At 44.1% G+C, this 18848-nt stretch overlaps 1 protein-coding gene across 1 annotated transcript; it reads right to left on the bottom strand.

Moving 5' to 3' along the window:
• Window positions 1–5256: 5256 nt before the first annotated feature.
• DACT2 (dishevelled binding antagonist of beta catenin 2) lies at window positions 5257–18588 on the bottom strand. Its single transcript, XM_084284999.1, has 4 exons — window positions 18290–18588; window positions 13207–13339; window positions 11294–11581; window positions 5257–7823 (listed from the first exon to the last, which is right to left on the bottom strand). The coding sequence occupies exons 1-4, from the start codon at window positions 18536–18538 to the stop codon at window positions 6034–6036; spliced, it is 2460 nt and encodes an 819-aa protein (XP_084141125.1). The 5' UTR covers window positions 18539–18588; the 3' UTR covers window positions 5257–6033.
• Window positions 18589–18848: the final 260 nt, after the last annotated feature.

Here is an 18848-nt window from a genome sequence, read left to right as displayed (position 1 = left end):
CTGGAAACTTATTAATTGCTGAGGGCACAAATTAAGAAACACATGCTGAGAACCTCAGGATTGAACAGATTTTGCAATGTATTGGTTTCTTTCTAAAATTGACCCAGCACTGTAGGCTGAAGTATGGTAGTTCCTAAACCAGCCTGTATTGGCTGAAGAGGTAATGCTTTTGCTTATTAAGAAAACAGAATAATTGTATTTTTCTTCATCTTCTGCCTTTTTCCTAGAGGTCTTCTCTTTTCTGAAAACAAACTGTGAGAAAAAGTTTCCAAATAACTGCATAGAAGGATGGGCAGCTATATTCTAACAAAATAAGTTGCTTTTTAGCCTCTACTTTTACCTTAAAGTCAAGCCTAAGCAAAGCCTTTTGGAATATTTTAGTTATTTTTTGTTTTTTTCAACTTCATGTATTTTTTCCTTCTCCTCTTCATTTTATTCTTTAAGGAAAATTAAGTAGAAAAGTGAAAAAATATGTATAAAAACCTATCCTGCTGTCAAATTCTGTATTCCTGGAGAGTTGTCAAAATCAAAGACTGTTTTCATAATTGAACTTTCTGGCTTTCATTAGTGAGTGAGCTACTAATCTTACAATAATGAAGGTTTCATTGTGTTTTATTCTGGACCATTGCAATGCAAAGTCTTAAACATTTGTACATTGAATAATAAAGCTCTTGGTGCTACATCTTGTTGTGTGGGTGAAAGTTTCAATTCTGGTTTTCTGATGAAGGGCACATGCAGTGGTCTGGAGACTAAATGTATCCATATAGCTCAGTCTTGGAGGTTGTAAAAGAGTTTGGTACAGAATCTTGAATGTAATAACTCACTGAGTCAACCTTCCACTTTACATGAAACTTTGGCTTTTTGGACTCTTTTTGGGGTACTAGGAATGGAGAGAAAGTATTGCATGTAGGAGTAAAGATTTACAGTAATACACATTTCTCAGAGCAACTTGTTAGCCTCACATTTCTGTCTTGGATGCTGAAAAGCAGGCACCAAGAGTGACTTGACAGAGCTTTTGAGCACATCCAGTCACTCAAGTTTTTTGCTGAAGTTGCCGTTCTTAATTTGGGGCTTGCAAATCTGCAGTTGATTTCAATATTGCCTGCTCAATCTGATCCATGCACTGTCTTCTCTCTCAAAATATAGCTTTACAGGGACAGGGATCACTAGGTTGCTGATACTCTTTTTAATTTTTTTTTTTTTTGAATCCAGAGTAAGCATGAAAAGCCATTGCTGAACTCAGCCCTACTCACTGCTCCTGTTCCCCCACTAACACAGATGTACCACTGTAGTAGGATTCTCCCCAGGCAGACGAGCCACAAACACAGTTACTTCCACAGCCTGCAGCCCAGCCAAGAATGAAAGCAAGGTCTGAAATCCTCCTTATATATTTCCTCTGTCACTCCCAATCATCCCCCTTGTTGACATCTTGAGAGTGGCATGGGGGTATAATGGAATCTGTGGGGTAGCTTCAGCGACTTCCCTGAAATTGTGTAATGGGTGAATTCAATGCACTACGTCCCTAGTTACAAATGCAGAGCCAGGGACAGAAAGGAAAAAGGCTGGAATGCTTGAAAAAAATCAATACTAGCTAACAATAGTCTCCAGGCTTCATTGTAAAGATAGCACATGGAATTAACAGAATTGATGATGGCTGGACTTCTGCTCATTGCGGCTGTTACCTTGCTGATGTTCTGCACTGCCACAGTGGTTTTGAACCTGAAATATACAAACATGAAGAAACTGCCCATAGCTGAGCATTTTCCTGTTGATTCCTATTCACCTGTAGTGAAGTACCACAGCAGCTCTCTGTACAGAAAAAGAGCTATTGGTGGCATCCCAGATGTCCCTCACATCTGTATGAGATATGAGGCTAAATGCTGCTTCTGAAATATTTGGTCATTGTAGGTTTGCTTTCCTCACAGGCAAGCTGCAGAAACTGGAGTGCTTGTCTTCCCAGTCAACATATGTTCAACATACGCCAGGTGATTCCTTCAGCCCCTGAATGGTTGAGGGGGGTTAAAGGGGCTTGAAAATGAAAACTGCCACCATTGCATCAGAGTAAGAATTCTTCAGACCTTCCCTGGCAAGCTGCTCTCCTGTCCCCTGGCTGAGACAAAGGTCACAGATGCCTTGTTTTGCTGCATGCCTCCCTTGAGCCTTGGGTAATGCATGTGGACTAGAAAAGTTGAGATTGTGTCAAAGCCAAGGAGGCTGGTAATCATCCAAATTCCAAAATTATTAGAGTAATAAAAGGATTAATGAAGTTTTGAAAATCATAAGGCTGATCTATTCTGCAAATTGCTCTTAAAGTTTCCTTAATGCCCTTTCTATTCTCTCTCTCCCAGTTTCTTTTCTCACTTTTGTGGTTAAGGAGCAATTTGCTTCTAAACCAAAGTTTTATCATTGGTTTTTGACAGAAGAAAACTGCTGGTATGATGCACACATTTCAGCAGTGGATGATTTTGATTCACTAGAGCTTGGAGGAGCAATGATGACAGATGTTAGCTCCTGCAATGTGGACGCTGCATAAAGCTGTTTCTCAGATAGCTGTCAGAACTGCACACTTGCTAACCAAGTCGCAGCAAAAGTGCTAAACTTCTCACTCCTGAAGTGTGTCAGGTTTGGTGCTAGACTTTTAGTTGAATCACCAACTGACATTTTTTGCATTCTTTCAGGCCTTTATAGTCCTTGTCACAGCAAGATAAAAGGATTTTGCGGATTGTTTCTGAAAGGGAAAATAGGTGGGGAACATTTTTGTTGTGTACTGCCATGGCCATAAGTAAGGTTGGGCATCCCTGATTCTCACTATTAGGCTGCATATGGAGCTGAAAGCTGTTTCTGTGATGTTCAGCATGCATATATAAAATAGTATTGCATCAAATTATTTACCGATATTTATTGTTTTTAAATATGTTTCAGATCTGTTTGCTTTGGAGGTAGGTATTCCTCAGTGCTGTCAGCAGTTAGCCCATAGTCTCAGATGGGCTGAGCACCAATAGGCATCACACTCTTACCCAGTTATTTAAATTCTTAATGTATGTGCCACCAAAATATACCACTTTTTATCAATGTATGGAGCCACAACTGTATTTTTTTTTTTTTGGCCAGTATTGCTGCAGTATTGGCCATCTGAGTCTCCCACTTTGCCTTGTGCTGTCCTACTTCTTGCCTCCAGGGCTCAGATCCCAGCAGTTTCTGCTCCAGCAGAGGAAACCAATGAATTTCCAAAGGAAGTGTCAGGGAGAAGGTCCACTATCCTGGAGTAAGGCGGCTGAAATAGATCCAAGTTCCTTCCAAGGGACTTTGTTACCATCTCCACCACTGTGGGATGAAGCTCCCCAGAGACAGCACTCAGCCCCCCATTGTACCAAGAGCTTTGGGAAGCAAGAACAAGCAGTGGCTGGTGGGAAAGCTACTGTCCACCCTGCCCTGAACACCACCAGTGCCGTCCTTCCCAGAAAGCCACAGCTCAGTGGCATCACAGTGCATGGTGAGGCATCATATATGATGATACCTCAACACGCAACAGCAGATCCTCTGCACAGCTGGGGTTCTCCAGGCTTGCTTTGGATCAAGTGTAGGCACATAATCATATTTCTGTCAAATTAGCTAGGGCATAGGATGATGAAGTTTGTGCCAGCTTTATGCTTTTATGCTGGCTTTTTGCTGGCTCTGGGAGGAGAGACGTTATCTGACCTGGCAGAAGGTGTGAGCAGTAGAGGCAGCGATACCTCATCTGGCATAAAACCTGTCAGTATGAAATTAAGTCATCATTTTTCTTTATTTGAATTGGCAGTGTGAGTTCACTCTGGATCAGCACTTTCATCATATGTCTGGCAGCATTTCTGACGGAGTATTAACAACCCTAAAGCAGGATTTACTGAGTTGTGTGATCACAAACTTATTGTTTGAGCTTACTCTGATAAAAAGGCAGGGAGCTACTGGGTGGTGATGTTTATTAGGTTTCAGAATGCTCCTACCCAGAGCAGTTTTCTAGTTAGGAACAATTTCCTCCCCCATAAAAAAAAACACCCTCCAAGTTCCCATCTAACCAGAAAACCCCACCCGAGCACAGAAAACCCATGGATTAAAGGTTCATATGTAACTTTTGACACACTCCCCCAAACCAAACCTTTTGTGTAAACGGGAAAAAGAATCCTTTTGTAGTGCAGAAAGTCAACATGGCATAAATCACTATTTTGTTTGTTCTGTTGCTTGACATGCTGAACAAGAAACCACCACCAGACCTGTGAAATTCTCCCATTAATCCTACTGGAGCAGTTACATCCAAGTATTCTTGGGACCATGAAAAAACACTTAAATGTACTCCACTGGCTGAAATATAACACTTCACTAGCTAAAATAAAGGATGGTGTTAGGCACTAGCTCCAAATATTTGAATTACTTCATGCAGCTTTTACTTTTCCCTATCTCATTTTCAAAACATGGTTTGAAAATAGAGTGGTTTAAAAACATAACATAGCAAGGCATTGGTTAAAAGTTTAGTCTTTCAATACTTCTGTTTGCTAATGAATCCTTGGAGTAAACAAACACTCTTTTACCCCCAGTTTCTGCTAAGGCACTTGCCTTTTGTTTCAGACCCAGTACATGGGCTGAATGAGGTAATGCCTACATCTCCTAGGCCAGGAATGTATTCAGGGTAGGAGGATAATACCTGATCTTTGGTAAACACGGGGTGAATTTCAGCTCAGCTTCCAGATTCCTGTGCTCGGAGGAAAGAATTAGGACTGCTTGTCTGAACACACAAAAAAAAATCACTTCATCAGTTTAGCAACTGATTCAAAGCCTCAGATAGGTGCCTTCAGATGTGTTCAAAATCTGTTGTGTATACATACATAAACCTTTTAAATGAGGAGTGTCTTGTAGCAAAATTGCATCAATATAAGTGAGACAGTTAAAACACCACTCTGTCCTCAGTATAAATATTGCTTTCAGATTCACTCAGTCAGAAGCAGATGCTGAGGTAGGTTTCTTGAGGTAGAGGCTGAAAGGGCCCTGGTTCCTACAGAGCTATAGAGACCCTCTGAAAAATAAAACAGAACCCCTCTGGCACAGTGATTATGAAAATGCATATCTGCTCTACCAGAGACCGCTCCTCCTGCTTGCCTCATGCAATGTTAGAATATTTACATTTCCTCAGAATCATTTTCTTTAGACATGAAAGTCAGACAAATATAGCCTTTAGAAGTACATTAAATAGTATTTATTGAGTCTGCAATTTCAGGGGCAAAGCTATAATCTCAGTCCCAGCTATCCACACACCATGGTACTGAGCCCTCATGTTCTTTCACTCATTCAATAAATGAACAATAACATAGAAAATCATATAGAGAAGGGGTTGAAGGAAAAACCCTATTCTCTCAGTTTTGAAAACAGACTTAAGTCTTGTTCTCATTTACAAACATGTCTTTGCCTTTTGAATAAGCATGGTATGTTTCTATTGAAGAACAGACTTGTCCTCCTGTGGTTGGGAGATGGTACATGAATGGTTGACATGAAAGAAAGAACTACAGACAGCACTGAGAGCTTTTCCATAGGTGGGTGGTTAACGCTCCTTCAGACTGCACAGAATTACTTACAAGAGGGAGGGACGTTCCCAAATCTCCAATTGGAAAGAGCCCCTCTTCTTAGGAGGCTTTTATGTCTGAGACTGATACTGCGGGTGCATATGTACAAGAGACTGCCTGCAAAATCTTATGGCAGAGGTTGTTTGAACATGTCATCTCTTCCTGGCATTTTATTTTTACCATGGTGACCCTTCTGCATAGTAAAAAAAAGGCATCACACAATATACACAGATCCATATTTACAGAATAAATGGCAAAAGAGGAAATTAGATAATGTGACATTTATGTCCAGGCATTAACAAACAAAAAGATCCCTTGTGTTGACTCAGGGATTGTTAAAAGTTCGTTTAAACAGGTCCTTTTCTCTGCGCATCGGTCTTCTTGTTTTGCAAATGAGAGCCAGCAGGATGTCTCAAGGAAAGAAACAAATGCTCACTCTCCCTTAAACCATGGTCATAACCTTCAGAGAAGCGGGTTGGAATCTCCTAATCTTCTTCTTTAGTGCCTTTGAAGCTTTGATGCGACAGATTTTGGGCACTGGGGGAAGAGGCCTGGATGAGACCTGGACAGTCCCTGATTGTCTGACTGAACCTTCGGGCCAAATCAGCTCACTTTCATCCCCCTCATCATAGTCAAGTGCGAGGCTGCTGCTGTTACTGCTGCCATCCGAGTCACTTTCACTGGATTCACTGTCCCCAAAACGGTTAGCTGTGAAATCGCTGACCTCCCCTTCGCTGGTCTCCGCGATGGTGGAGTGGAAGAGGGAAGCACACTCTGCAGAGTACTCAGAGTGGTCTGACTCGCTTCTGGCGTAAGCTCCGTGGTGATGACTCTTGGAGCGAGCCCTCATGCTGAGGGTGCGCAGGACACTGGCTCTCCTTGCTGGCTGCTTCGCTGCCCCTAGGCCAGAGGAGCTGGCCCCGTGGGCCTTGGCAGAGATCTCCACCGTGGACTGCCACTTGCGCTGCTGCTTCTTCTTGTTGGCTGTGTCTGCAGAAGCTCCTTCGAGGGAATACAGCACGTTGGCAGAAGCTCTGTAGAGCTCAGACCTGGATGGTGTGGTGGGCAGCTTGACCTGTGCAGGGAACAGGCTAGACTCTGAGCACGACCTGCCACTCACATCACCAGAGTACGAAGGTCTCCGGATGAGGCTCTTCGCTGCGTGTGGTCTTTGGGGCTGATTCCACTCAGCAGGCGGCCTGGCAGCCCCATGAGCCCCTCTTGCCTTCTCCACACAAAAGGCTTGCTTCCCAGGACGTAGCACCTTTTCGCTGTTCCTCCTCTTTATCTTCACTGCTTTTGTTTTGGAGCTGGCAAACTTGACTCGGACTTGGTGGGATTCTGCAGGGACAAACTGGGCGTGAACAAACTCACCTCGTGCAGCTCGCTCATGCCCTCCAGTGCTACCCAGTTTGGCATTGCCACTTCTTTTGAGGGGCAGCTTTCTGGGAGGGACAGCTTTAGCATTCCAGTTGCCCAGGCTGGAGTCCTCCTGGTACAGCTGCGAGCAGGATGAACTGCACTCTGCACTGCTCTCCATTGCCTCTGCCAGTGGAGAGCCCCTAGCCGCTGACTTGGCAGGATAACAACTATTCACAGCTGATGGCTCTGTGTCAGGGAGAGTGGACGGCTGTTCCTCATTCACACAGCGCATGGTCTCCTGCTGCTTGGCACATTCCCCCTCAGGCATCTCTCTCTGCAGCTTTCCTTCAGCTTTGTTACTTTCCAGAGAACTTGCTTGTTTTTCCAGCTGGCTACCGCTGCTGTTAATTTTCACTCCACCAGCACTGGGGGTTATAATGAGTCTCTGGTGCATTGTGGCTGGCTGGCTCTTTGTCGAAACCCGCTCACTGGCATCAGCTCGATTGTTCCCTTTGCATCTCGTCAGTTGCAGTAACTTATTGATGTAACCCCCCGGCTTGGCCTCAGCGGTTGGCCTAGTCCTAATCAAGCTGGGACCTGTCGCATTAGGCATGGGTTTGCTGGGGGAAGCCTGGAGGTCTGCTTCTGGAGATGTCCCCATCAGGGAGAAAAGGGGACTTTGTAAAGCCACCGCATGAAGGGGGCTTGGGTAAGGGTACACATCGATGCCATTCTTGGAGACCAGATCGTTCTGGAACTTGGGGTCCACGCTGTGCAGCTGCAAGTCTGCGTGGCACGGAGGCAATGAGGATTTGTGATCTGTCTCTGTCTGAAATCTACTGTCTGCTGGAATGAGTCTTTCCAAGTCACCTACACAGTGGATGAAAATAAATAACCTAATTAAATCACAGACAATTACACTCAAGCTGGCTTATATTAAAAGTGTTATTTCAGAGGGATGTGCTAACTTATACTAAAATCAGTAGCAAGAATGCAGAAAGCCTTTCAGTCCTCCAAGAACACTGAATTAGCTCAGGGCTCTTATTCACCTCAGCATAATGGAGATTAGAATGCCTTTTAACACCAATGATAAAACTGATGCCTTCGCAGGAAATTTGAACTGTGCTACTTGGATGACAGTAAATCTGTGTATATATAAAAATGTTCTCAAGCAACACAGACCAACAGGAATCCAATCAACCAAAAATAAGAAGTTGTTTTTATTTCTTAGTAGAGAAGAAAAGTGAATCCAATAGTTTTTAAGCCTGAAGCGTCAAACCAGAATTATCCAGTACAACAGATATATTTTTTTTCATACTTTTCCCCCAGGATGGGATAAAGACTTCCTCTGACTAAATAACTTTTTGTTTGTTAGCTTGAAAAAGCAAACAAAACCAAAACCAAATCTATAACTTAGAAAGAAATTCCTGGAATTTCCAGCATGCAAGAGTCTACCAAATAGTCAACAGTATCTTTATTTTTTTTAAAAGTGGTGAAATCTGAATTCCAGCTTCTCCTCCAACCCTTTTATATTATGCATTTTAGAAAAATCTACAGTACTCAACCAGCTTGTTTAAGAAGACTTGAACAGACACCAGGTATTTCTTAAACTCTTCACAGTTGCAAGCTGTAGCTGTGTTTTTTTTGCATCTTGCTTCAGTAAGGCATTACTGAACAGAGGCACTCAACCTACAGTGCAGAGACATTAAGACTCAGGTGTCCTGACAGGCCACAATGAAGTGATTCTACTTTTCCTCAACCTGAAATCCAATAAAACCTCCTAACTGAATCTCTAATTTCATTTGACAACATCACCAGTCAATGCCTTTCTTAAGTCTCCAAACTTCTTGGAGCATTTAATTTCAGAACAAAATATTCTGAGCTTTTATTAAAAGGCACAAAATCATGTCTGCTGTAATTATGTGTGCAGATTTTAAAAAAGTCAACCTTAAGTGTGTAGAAAAATGGGCTAGAGAACCTTTTAATTTTGACAAAGGAAAAAAAAACCTAAGGGCAAGTTACACCAGATTGCTGGACTTTCCTCTCAGGAACATCTGCTCTGTGAGAGCCAGGTTGAGTTTCAGGAGCAGGACTGCTCCATCTGGACAAGTCAGCCGGTAGAGCACCATGGTGCTGTGTTACCTCCGATAGATACCAAGAGTGCTGGAACCATCTGCAGTCTGCTTGGATTTCTTGGTATGACAGTGCAGGCTGCAGTGTCAACAAATCCTCAGCTAGCTACTTTCCTGGCTACTTCATGCCGCCAGGAAACCCAAACATTAAATCCAAGCAGGTATTTCACTCACAGTGACTGCCTCTCTCCTGTCCAAGGAAGCTTCTGGGAGACTTCAAAATTTGGAGCTGTCAGCAGTGTCCTACCTAAGGCACTTAAAGAACTGCTTCAGCAGTTCAGGATGATGATGTCTCAAACAACATGACTACAATGTGAAAATTCTTTAGGAAATTGGCAGTGTGTAGCAGTGTTCTCTTTTCCCTTTGCTTTTTACCTTCTGTGCACAGCATAGAAATTCCACAAAAAATGACATGGTTTTACCACAAACTGATTTTTCCCCAACATTACGTTAAAAGGGAAGACACTCTAGCACATGTTCTAGCTCAAACGAAGGATGCTTTTGTGTAACAGTAGTCCAGACTCATTATAGTGAGGTGAAAAAGGATCGGTATCACAAGCTTTTAACAAAAATCACTTATTCTACTACAAAATGAACAGCTATGCAAAAAATCAGTCAAAGGAGCAGTGACTCAGCCACCACAAACAAACCAGGAAGGGGTCAAAAGAATACTGTGCGTGTGTGGTGTTTTAGCAAGCTTGCCTTTTCTTTCTGTGGCAACAGGAAATCTGTTTGTACCTGCAGTTTTCAGCAGGGACAAGCTAGGGGGAGGAAATGAGAATTTTTTTCTCCTTTCCAAACAATGCTTTTTTGAAGTAAAATCTTGACTCACTTCTCTGCAACATGGCCAGCTTCACAGAAATTGTTTCTTTCTCCACAGAGGCAACAATCCCACCACTTACGGTTCTCACGCTGAATGAAGTAAGAGGTTGTAGCCAGGAAGAAAGGAGTGGGACGTATAAAAGGGGAAGGAGGACTAAAGGAGGTCTGTGCCCTCACTCCCACACCTCTTCTTAACATTACTTATCCCTTTTTCTGCTAATCTATCTCCATACCCTACACGCATAAAGCCACATTTGCTAAGAGCAAAACGTTGCACGCTTCTGATACAATACCAAGTCTGTAATCTGAACTTGGAAGCCACGGATCATTAAGATCAACCCTTCTTCCCCCCCAGCATCTGAGAAGCCTGGAGAACAATTTGTTTTTATACTGCAATTTACCACCATTGCTTCAGGTGTGTCTGCACAGACTTGTACATAACAGGGGGTCTTTGTTTCAGCTCTCAGCAAGCCAGAGGTGAGCTAGTTCAGGTAAGGAAGGTGTGGGAATGACTCCAGAGAGATGTTGTACTTGAAAAGACGTTCTCTGTGACTCCACTGTTTCTATAATGGAACAGCAACACGTCTGACTGGGTCACCCTAAGAACTGTACTAGCACGAGGCTGCTCTGAGGATATGGAAGGACCAAAATGGAAAATAATATGATGGCACTTCACAGCTACATGAACAAGGGACTCAGAGAACTAGTAGGTTTGTCTATTATGCATAAAGGTGTGAGGCAAATTTACGTTTGGTCCAGTATTAGGCTCAAGAGCAGTTCATAGATAGGTGATTAACCTTTGGTGTCTGTTATCCCTAACTGTACATTTTAAAGTATGAAGAATATCGTGTGTGCACATTACTTTCAGTAAATATGGCTAGCAAACTAAGTCTTATCATGCTATTTCGGGGCAGATTGGGAACACTGACACTAAGTCTGGAAATAGCTTTTTCTCCTTCAAATTCTTGGAAAATCTTTCTCAGTAAAATGCAATAGTTCTAATACTGAATTCACCCTATATTTTTCATGCATCACTGTACTTTTACATAAGACATTTCAAGTATGCAATTTTACCGATTTCTCAAACAGATAAATTAAAAAAAAATAACTAGACATTCATTACAATTTTACCTCATGCACTTAAGTACTTTCCCATCTCTAATTGCATACCTCCTCATATTTGCTATTATTTAAAAGTATCTGAGTCTGAGACAAGTGAAAGTTGTACAGTAAATGGCAAGGCTCTGTGGTTTCAATTAATTCTCACTTTGTACATTTAAAATGAATGCTATGTATTGATTACACTATTGGTGTACAAGGTTCTAAGAGTAATAGCCAGGACTCTGCCCTTCTCTTGAATGAGTACCCAGCTCTGCAATCAATTACCTGTGGAAACTGGCCTCGGTCTGGACCTGGCAGGAGTCCCAGAAACGTCTGTGCTCGCTGTAATCCGACATCCATCGCTGGCATAGGTGTCCTGCTGTTGGAAGCTGGTGGTATGCACAGTAGTTTCATCTGCAGACTTGGGTCGGTAATCAAACACACTGAGCCTTGCCTTAGGGTGTTGAGAGCTGGGCAAGAGACTGGTGTGGGAGGAGGAGATGGACTCACTGTACACAGAGGTACAAGAATTGGAGAGTGAGCAAGAACCACCATCACTCAGGTCGTAGAAGCCTGCAGAGGTGAAATAAATAGGAAGATATTTCCGACTTACAGTTACTAAATATGCTCTGTAGAAGAAACGTGCAGAGAATAAGATAAATCTCCATTTGCTATTTGCCCCAGGTCTAAATTTGTCACCATTTTTGGGGGGTAACTTTTGCAAAGGCATACTCCAATTCAACTAATTCAACTACCTTTTATTGGGCTTCTGCATATTTCCTTAGGCCCTAAGCCAGCTCAGCACAGACATGTGCACTTAGTTCTTAGCGTGAGGTGGGATGAAGTGCAGCACCATCATGCTCTGTTCTTTATTGAAGAACACCTTTGGGGACTATTATGCAACTGGTGTAAAACAGCCATCATATGCTGTTGCAACTTGTGCTAGGTGCATACAAGCACAGCTCATTTGGGACAGTAGAGCAAAACTAGCCTGTGATCAGAGCTGCCAAGTCTATGATAGCTGGAATATCTGAGGGCACAGAGTGGAGGTTATCTTGTCTCTCCAGGTCCTACCATCATTGCTAATTAATTATGGAACTACGAAATAAGGCTCTGTGTCAGTTCAATGTGGGAATTTTTATAATTCTTCTCTATATAAAGCAAATTGAAAAGGATGCTGTTTCCTTTTAAACTGTGTATATGCCTAAGTGAATAACTCCTGAACTTAAACACTCATGGAAACTTGAACTTTTATACACACTGTAAGTATCATCCTGCAAATTTGTATGCATATCCACATAAACTGCATGTGGAACAAAACTGTTGGAAGAAGTAGTTAGTGGTAAGAAGCTTTATTCCTGCTCAGCTATTTGTAATGCTTCAGGAAATTACTACTATTCAATGTATAGATACAGATAAGACATAAAAAGATTTTCTCATATCGTACAAGCTTTCAAGATTCAAAAAAAAAAAAAAAAAAATTCTTTCCTTGTATCAAGGTAGACTTAAGGCTTTTCAAAATTTTGTTTAAAAAGAGGTGTTCCCTTTGTCCCAGACTAGATAACAGAAACCGGTTTTAACAGACATCCCAGCTATAAAAGACTTCAGTTCAGCTCTCCCTGTGAATCGCAACAGAAACCTGAAACTCCGTCTCTCTCTTATCCATGAGAATGTTACTCAGCAGACTGCTGGGGTGTTGTTATTCAGTGTCTTTTAATAGAGCTTTATTCATTAACTCATTTTTATACAAATGATCAAACATTCGTTAGGTGAGAGCACTGCAGTGGTTGTGATCTTTAAGGCTTTACTGATGTTCAAGACTGCAGGTTTAAGGTATTGGTCTCCTTCGCTTCTAGTAAGTACTTTAGACCTTTTGCCAACGGCCATTTTGCACTGAACATGGTAATTAATTAATAAATTTGTCTTCTCCTTCTGTTAGTTGCTAAAATGTCTATTTTTTAATCGAAAATTTCCAGAAAAAATCCTGTTGAGTGAAACAGCATTTTCCAATTAAATCCACTTTGCAGGCGAATTCTCACCAGCTCTGTGTGTGTGCTCAATGCCACATCACTACTCTCCACCTCAGCCCTGGGGCACTCTTTCTTACCAAACATCACACAGAGTTTTGCTCAGTGGTTGACATCCTTCAGTACTACTGGGACCACACTCCTGGAAATAAAGGACAGGGTGCACGTTACCTGAGCTGGGGCGGCTGTCACTGTCCAGGTATTCACTGGAGGTCTTGCTGACATCCAGCTTCAGCTCACTTATTCGCTGGTCAAGCTGGTCCAGGTGGCTTTTCAAGCCGACATCCTGTCTTCTTAAACGAGACTGATTTGCAAGTCAAGGAAAGAAAGGGAAAATGAAGAATAATCGCAGTTAGAATCTCAGCAGCAACACGTGAATTCAGGCCATCTGTGCCGGACAGATTCTGCACTCGTGAAATGTTTTGCTTAGCTAGGGACTGTTGCAAATGGATCTCTGTAATGAGCCTGACATAATAGGCAAGTACAAAACATTTTGTTTCTCAGCATATATTGCCTTCTGCCCAGCTGAATGTTTTCTCAGAACTTCTCATACTGAATATGCTACTTCAACTTCCCTTGTTTTGTTACACCTATAGCAGGGACTGTCTAACTAAACAGGACGGCAATCTCCTGACTAATTATCATACTAATATATGCACTGCATTTTGCCATACACTGCCTCTGGGCGGAGGATGAGAGAAACATTATGGATTGCCTGAGTGAACTCAAAGATACGTTCTGATGAAAGGAAATGACTGTGTATAGAGGTATCTTGTCACCACATGGAGCACAGGTAGCTTACTGCACTCTGCAAAGCCCTTAGCTCTGGTAGCATCTCTTTACAGTAGGAAGGGTACACTACATGAAATACACCGTCTCTGCTGCTGAAAATTTCCCTTGCATGTCTCATGGCTAGCTGTTTCCGCACATTATAAGTAAGAAGAATGCGTCTCTTGAATTTTCTTGTGGAAACGTCTGTATTTAAAAAAAATGGTGCCTTCAAGCTTGCAAATAACCCCTCAGAAGCCAGCAACGAGGGCCTTTGCCTACTGTGGTCACTGACCAGACTGATCTGTGGTAACAGCTCCTGCAGTTGCTCCCCCCAACACTTACACGGACAGCGTAGGGGGACAGATGGCCAGGAATTAGGGTACCAGCCAAAGAACCACAGTTGCTTTCTGTCACCAACTTCTCACACGGCACTTGGCAAATTATGTAAGCCCAGCCGCTATTTAGGCAGCTTCTAATTATATCATGCCTAACCACGCATCCTACAATACTTCACAGAAAGGTATTCTCTTCAGGGTGGCTGTAAAGTTGTGCTCGCAGCCCTTGTGAGGCCAGGTTTCTGTTCAGTAACAGCGAGAAAGGCACTCTTCTTGAAAAAGATTCTTTGTGCCTACATTTCACATATAAAAGTGCAGCTCTAACAGCATTTCCAACCTCAAATAAATAATATTTAGGTCCCCTAACTAATTAAAGTATATACAACATTAAACAACATACACAAAATTAAAATCAGTATGTACATGTATGCATTTTCAGCTCTACTTTCCCTGTGTTATCATTATTCAGCTTTTAAGATCTGCATTTTTAGGGTTCTCCACAGCTACAAATACAAAATGCAAGGAAAGCTAAGATCCTGAGCTAATCAGTAAGTGATTAGAAACTGAAAATCAAAGAAGAGAGAAAAGACAGATGTTTCAAGTCCCACAAGACAACTGTTACGGTTGTTGGTGCTGTTGGGAAAACTAAAAGGTATTTCTAGCACACTGTTTTAGGGAACCGGAGGGACATATAACACACAAGAAGTAAAACCCCATTTTATCAGCGTTGCATGTCTAGAAATGTTTAAGCTCAGCAAGCTCATTACTGCTCCCTAGGAATACAGGTGGTGATTTTCACTCTTCCTGTTTCCTACAAACAAAAGGAAGACCTGGATAATAAAGGATATTTTCTATCCCGTCTGAATGATGAATGCATGACCTCCTCAGTACTTCTTTATTTCCTTTATGGTGAAAAAGCAAAGACATGCCATGCTTCCTTCAATCTCACCTACTCAGGAAATCACAAAGTTTTGTTTTCACGGCTGGAATTAATTGCTTAATGATTAATGTTTCGCCAGCCAATCCCTCAGTCTGTGGTTTCTGATTAATGACGGAGAGGCCACAAGGCTCTCAGGTATTCAAAGATTATTTATTATACCTCCAGGTTCTGTCTGCGCTTTCACAGCATTTTAACCAACACACATGATTTACATCATCGTTTTAACCCTTTTATGGTGCCTCACACCATTGGGTTTTCATGTTTCTGGCAGACTTCATAGCTTTGATCTTTCAGTTAACTCCTTCTGCTCTCCAAGACAACAAGCACGTCTCACTCTGGCTGGGTAAGGATGGCTTTTCCAGCGTGCTGCTTGAGGTTGTTATTGTTCCAATAACCACACTGAGCGGCACCCAGAACAACAAACCCCGAACACGCTCTTTCTCAATTCACAACATGAATTTTGCATGAGACAAAACCTTGCAGGTGAAGCCATCTGTTTGCTTTGGGCAATGCAGCTGTGAAGACTTCTGCACACCGCACAAAGTAGGACCAGACTTCCAAATCAACTCATGCTATTGATGGACTATGGTTTCTGGGAGCCAAAAATATTGTCATACCATCCATTTTTCAGAAGAACACCCTCTGAAAAGCAGGTTCCTTTGAATCTACAGAAACTGGCACCCCAAAACAAGGTACCAAAAAGCACTGGTCATGTTTAACTACTCCGTTCTGCTATTAATCAGCTCACTTCAGCTAAAGAGGGTTTTGATGTTTCTTGCTGTGGTTGTAGATTGGCACCTGATAATTTTATTAATCCAACTGCATTTTGGAATGGACAAAAGATAGCACTAATCTTACCTAGGTCTGTGCATCTAAAATCCATTCACCCTTGGGTCTTTTTGTAACTGAGTCTGCAAAGTAGCCAGTTTCAGAGGAAGGTCAATTTCACCTATCTCAGACACTTATTCTGGTGTGACATTAATCCCTTCTGGAAGCACACGCTTTTCTCAGTTGAGAAAAAACAAACAAACAAACAAACAAAAAAACAGCTGAGAAAAACTTTAAGTTATTTTAATATATATTAAAAAAATAATCTCCAGGATGTAAAAGATGCTTTCTTCCGTTTAAAAATATTTAAAGGGGAAAAAAATCTGCACAAAAAGCATGGTACCAATCATTTTTTTTTCCTCTTCAGTATAATTTCTGTCCCTTCTCCACATTTTTACAACATTGTAAGCCACACGAAAGCTTGCAAAGTAAGATCATTGGACTCAAATCAATGAGGTTTTATAAATATGTTCCCTGAGAAAACATGAACAATACTGTATGCTGCTGCCTTAGACATCTACCCACTTAGTGGAAATGTCATAGAATTCTTCCTTTGCCTTAGCCTGAATATGCATCTCTTCTTTGTCCTCTAGGTCACCACAAAAGAATTTGGCCGAGAGACCTGTTTAGTACCTCTGGGATCACTGAGGGTAGATAGCATCACAGCTCTGCTTCTCTTCCCAGTCTCTGCTACAGACTCGCTGCCTGCACTGCGGTAACTTGAAGCTCTGCCAGAAGAGCCCCTGGACACCAAAAAGAGCCACTGACTAGGGACAAAAAAGGATGTGCCTGCTAGGGGCAGCAGAAAGCCTGTGGCCTTGCTGCCTACAGCAGACTGCTGGAAAGGTTAGCTGCTGGCTGCTGCAAGCACCTGCTGCTGGGAAAGAGATTGGGATGCTGGAGTGGCATCTGCAAGTGGTCCCTAAAAGATTTGACGGCTCCACTCCACCCATTCCTGCTGGTGGCATTTGACACCTCAGGAAGCTTCTGTGCTTGTTACTCACCCTCCCAGCACAGAAGAAGCCTGGTGTGACTCTTATCTGTCTTGCTTCCACTGCTGAGAAGCCTCGAGCCAGCTCCATCTGATACAATTTCCACGTTTTATGTGACAAGGACCAAACTTTTTATGAATGCAGCTATGACCACACAAAAGCCTAGGGCTACAGCCCTACGTGAAACTTGGATCAAGATGCACTCCAAGGCAAAGCCACGTTTACATTGTTAATGAGTTTCTCCATCTGAAAGCCTATAGAGCTGTGATCACAGACTCTACCATCCCTGGGCCAAGAACAACACTGGTGAAGACACAACACTCCCTGAGCAATGCTGTGCTTTGCATTCTCTATTGCTTTTAGCTTTAACTTAACTTCCTGTGATCGTGAACACCATTTTCAAGGGGTTTGACTGCAATGTCCTGTCCACAAGGCACCATGAAACTTTTTTCAGCCTGTGGTCTCTGAGTTCCTAGGATGTGTGAAATCCTGCTTTGAAAAGTCTCTTTTCTCTCAGGTTTATTTTAGTCTTATGCAAAGCCGAGGTCTGCACCTATGCTTAAATATACGTCTGACATTTGCAGGGAAGAGACCAACAGCAGGTATGCCCTGCTGGAAGGCTTCCAGCAGCCGCAGGTCCGTCGGAAGCGCGCTGTACCGCAGCTCCAGGCGCTCGCACAACCGCAGCGTGGCTGAGGAACCCGACCCTCGGTTTTACACGTTTCGGAGCCGTCCCTCGCAAGCTGCAGGCACCCCCAGAGGATGCTTCCCAAACCTGCACTGGCACCTACTGGTGAGACCCGTCCCTCTCCGCCGTGGAGCCGAGTTACTGCCGCCCTCCCAGCTCCCGCACGTCCCGGGAAATAAATCTAATCCCAGCCCCTTCCATTTTATCCGCTAGTTTCTCCCGTGTCCTTGAAAGCCTTCCGAGGTGCCAGCGAAGTCCTAACGAGATAATCTTCTATTTTCAGACCTTATTTGAGATGTATATAAACAAACCAGTAACAAAAGCACGCCAGCTGACATAAGGAAGAAATGATAGCCGCTACGGCCAGAGGTCACCGGGTGCTGCTGTTAACCCAGTGGCCCCAGACCGGCAATAAACGCTTTCAGTTCTTTTTTTTCTTTTCTTATATATACACCAAGCGGAGCCATTAGCTGGAATCATTACTGACAGCCAACCAAGCGGCCGGCAGTCCGCTCGCCGGCGTTTTCTATGCGTTTAACCATGTCCTTTAATCTCGCCATGCCCGCCGCGGCGCTTTCCCACCTGGTGGGCACTTTCGGCCAAGCCCCGCAGGCTCCGAGGAGCCCCGCTGTCCCCACCTGGGCTGTACGGCTCCCCTCCGCACCCCGGGGGACCACCGGGACCCCGTCCCGTCCCTTACCAGCTGCTCCTTGAGGGCGCTGAGGGTTGCCTCCAGCCGGCGCTCCTTGCTGCGGGCGCACAGGGGCTGCTCGCCGGCGGCGGCCGGGCCCCGCTGCGGCATAGCCAGGGCGGCCCGCACCAGGTCCCGCTGCTGCTCCCGCAGCACCTGGAGCTCCCGCAGCCCGGCCAGGGCCGCCTGCAGCCTCTCGCCCACCCGGCCGCGGTCCCAGCCGCCGCCCCCTCCCGGCCGCGGGGCGCCCAGCAGCATCCTCAGCGCTGGGCCGTGGGCTCGGCCATGGCGGGGAGGCGGCGGGGCTGCGGCCGGCCCCGGGGCGGCGCGGAGACTGCAGCCGGGCCGCGGCGGCTCCGCAGGTTTTGGAGGAGAGGTGGGGAGCGGGGAGGGAGCAGCAGGAGGAGGAGGAGGAGGAGGGGAGGAGGGAGGAGGGCTGCGGCTCCGGGCAGCGCCGGGGCCACCTCTCGGGGCGGTGCGCTGCCTCCTCCCCGCGAGGGGGAGGCTCCTGCCTGCCCCTGCCCCTGCCCCTGCCCCATGGGGGTGCTTTCTGTCCGGAGCATCTCTG

Source organism: Netta rufina (genome assembly GCF_964035555.1).
Source record: "Netta rufina genome assembly, chromosome: 3".
Taxonomy (NCBI): domain Eukaryota; kingdom Metazoa; phylum Chordata; class Aves; order Anseriformes; family Anatidae; genus Netta; species Netta rufina.
The sequence above is the reverse complement of the archived record's forward strand: the minus strand, read 5'-3'. Positions and strand labels throughout refer to the sequence as shown.